At 51.3% G+C, this 2,805-nt stretch overlaps 1 protein-coding gene across 1 annotated transcript in view; it reads right to left on the bottom strand.

Moving 5' to 3' along the window:
- LOC102873579 (chromosome unknown open reading frame, human C19orf35) overlaps positions 1 to 2,144 on the bottom strand; it is an 8,597-nt gene extending 6,453 nt beyond the window's left edge. The window contains exon 1 of the mRNA XM_006897976.1: positions 2,069 to 2,144. Coding sequence (XP_006898038.1) covers positions 2,069 to 2,144 — 76 coding nt within the window. The remainder of the gene's footprint in view (positions 1 to 2,068) is intronic.
- Between the last annotated feature and the right edge of the window lie 661 nt (positions 2,145 to 2,805).

Here is a 2,805-nt window from a genome sequence, read left to right as displayed (position 1 = left end):
AGGGAGGATGGAGGGGAGGAGGAAGGTGCAGGGAGGACGGAGAGGAAGGAGGAGGGTGCAGTCGCAAGCCCAGGAATGCCTGAAGCCATAGGAAACTGGCGAGAGGAGGAGAGGGGCTGCGGTCCACGGCCAGGTCCATGATAGTGGCTTCAGGCACCTGCCTCCAGAGCCACCACGAGCAGGTCTGTTGTCTCAGCATCGAGGTGTGAGAAAGGGCATGTGTTACAAATTGAACTGTGTCCCCAGAATCAACTCACTGCCTTTGAGTGACCCCCGCTGGGCCTCTGAGGCCTTGGGTCTCAGCGGGGAAGGGTTGACTGCCTTTCCCACCTGAGCCTCTGACGTATCCACGTGTGTGTGCAGCCTCTGACCACAGACCACACCACATCTCCTTAGCAATACCACGTACAATCCTCACCTCTCTGACCTGTTCACTCAAAGTTGTCCAAAACTTGTTAGGATCCACACAAAGGCCTTCACATAGTCACAAAAACACAACTAAACATCTTTCTGATATTCTCTGCTTTCAGCCAAGATCCATCTGATGTCAGCAGTGTATCCCTGTACCCTGGCCTCTTCTGAATCCAGCTTGAATTTCAGCAAGTTCCCTGTCAATGCACTGTTCTAGCCACTTAAAAAGAATCTTTACTAAGATTTTACTGCATGTAATATTAATGATAATTGATCATTTTCACACTCTTGGATCACTTGGTTGTTTTGGCGTATTTTTAAAATAGAAATACGTATGAATCTCCTCCGGTCAGTGGCCAGGTAACTGTGTTACACATTTCTTGTCATGGTATAGTCAGCACATGAAGGAACACACCTGTTTGTTGGAACCTATCAATTGGTATTTCATCGACTCCTGCAATCTTATATTTTGTTAAAATATTTTGTCAGTGGGATGTGGACATCTGTGGAACTGTGTAAATCATAACAAAGTGTGGATAACTTCAGAACAAGTGGGAATCCTAGAACCCTTAATTGTGATCCTCTGATCAAATCACTGAAGACATTGGACTCTGTGAAGAATAATGTGGCATCAGGAACAGAGGAAGACTTATCAACAACCTGCCTTATGCAGATGACACAACCTTGCTTGCTGAAAGCGAAGAGGACTTGAAACACTTGCTGCAGAAGATTAAAGACTATAGCCTCCAATAGGGATTCCATCTCAACATCAAGAAAATAAAAATCTTCACACTGGCCCAATCGGCAACATCATGAGAGATGGAAAAAAGACTAAAGTTGTCAACAATTTTGTTCTACTTGAGTTCACATTAATCCACCCATGATAACAACAGTCAAGAAATCAAAAGATGCATTGCACTGGGTAAACCTGCTGTCAGGAACTGCTCTAAAGTTCTAAAGAGCAAGGATGTCAGTTTAAAGACTAAGGTGCACCTAATCTAAGCCAAGGTCTTCTCAATTGCTTCCTATCCATCAGAAAGTTGGACAAAGAATAAGAAAGACCAGGGAAGACTTGGAATGCAGTGTTGAGTCTCTCACAGACTGCCAAGAGATCCAGTAAATCTGTCTTGGAGGAAGTGTAACTGGGTGCTTCCTTTAGAGGGAAAGGCGGGGAGATTTCATTTCACATACTTTAAATATGCTGTAAGGCAGATCAGGTCCCAGAACAGGACATCAAACTTGGGCAAATGGAGTCCATGAAGGAGAAAGACCCTATCCATGGTGGATTGACACAGTGGCTGTGACGACAAGTTAATCATAGTGGAAATTGTGGGGTGCTGCAGGGTGGGGCAGGGCTCTGGGTGCAGCACGTGGAGTCGATGCGGATAACAAAAGCTTCCTGAGCTGAGAGAGTACCTTCCCAGAGTGTCTCTGTTTTAGGAACATTAGCTAACGCAACATACAGAAATGGTCCTCAATGACAGAAGAGGAAACTGAGGCTCGAAGGGGGGCGGGTCGTGCCTGGCATGAGTGTGGCCCCAGGCAGGCGACTGGTCCTTGCTGAACCCTGACTTCTCCATCATACAATCGGGTCCCAGCCCACGCTGCCCGGGAGCTCAGCAGGCCTGGCCACCCCCTCCCAGTGCCCAGCACTCACCCAAGTTGCTGTAGGTGGGCTGCGCTGGCCAGGTGGGCACACTGGGCTCCTCGGCTGATGGCTCAGGGCCGCTCATGCTGGAGAGGGACTCTGGACTGGGGGAGGGCCAGGGGGTGCGGTGAATGTCAGAAGTGTGGACAAAGTCCTTGGAGATGAAGGGGAACCCTACGAGGGACCCCAGCCCTGACTCTGCTCCCCCTCACCCTCCTGGGGTCATCTCATGTGAGACAAGGACATCTGAGATGTGGGTGGGTGGCCAGGCACAAGGCCGGGCTACAAGGTCTCAGCTGGCCGGGGCGGGACCCACATTACACCTCGTCCCAGAATTCAACCCTGCCAGCCTCTTTTCCAGCTCACCCCAACCTCAATCACCCCTGTGCCATCCCCTGGCTCAGCCCCCCCCCAGGAGCCCCCACCTTCGGGACAGGAGTCTAGAAGACGTCTCAAGTGACGGGTGCGGGGATCCTTGGGAGACTAGCTCCAAGGGGTGCGGTCACTGGGCTCCAGGGGTGTCAGTGGAGTGTGAAGAACAGGAAACGTGTGCTTGACCACAGCCGGGGCTGGTGGGGCCCTCTGCAACTTCCCCAGGCCGGCCACACCCCTCCTGGTCCAGGAGCAGAAGCAGAGGGAACCGCATTCTGGGCAGAAGGAACAGCCTGGGCGAAGGCCAGAAAGCTGAGCTGGACACAAAATGTGGGAAAGGGCAGAGCGGGCGGTGTGGATGGGCAGAGGGGACC

The sequence above is a fragment of the Elephantulus edwardii genome, unplaced genomic scaffold, assembly GCF_000299155.1.
Source record: "Elephantulus edwardii isolate Elephantulus edwardi_28Jun2011 unplaced genomic scaffold, EleEdw1.0 scaffold00217, whole genome shotgun sequence".
Classification (NCBI taxonomy): Eukaryota; Metazoa; Chordata; class Mammalia; order Macroscelidea; family Macroscelididae; genus Elephantulus; species Elephantulus edwardii.
Note: the sequence above shows the minus strand (reverse complement) of the source record. Positions and strands in the feature narration are given on the sequence as shown.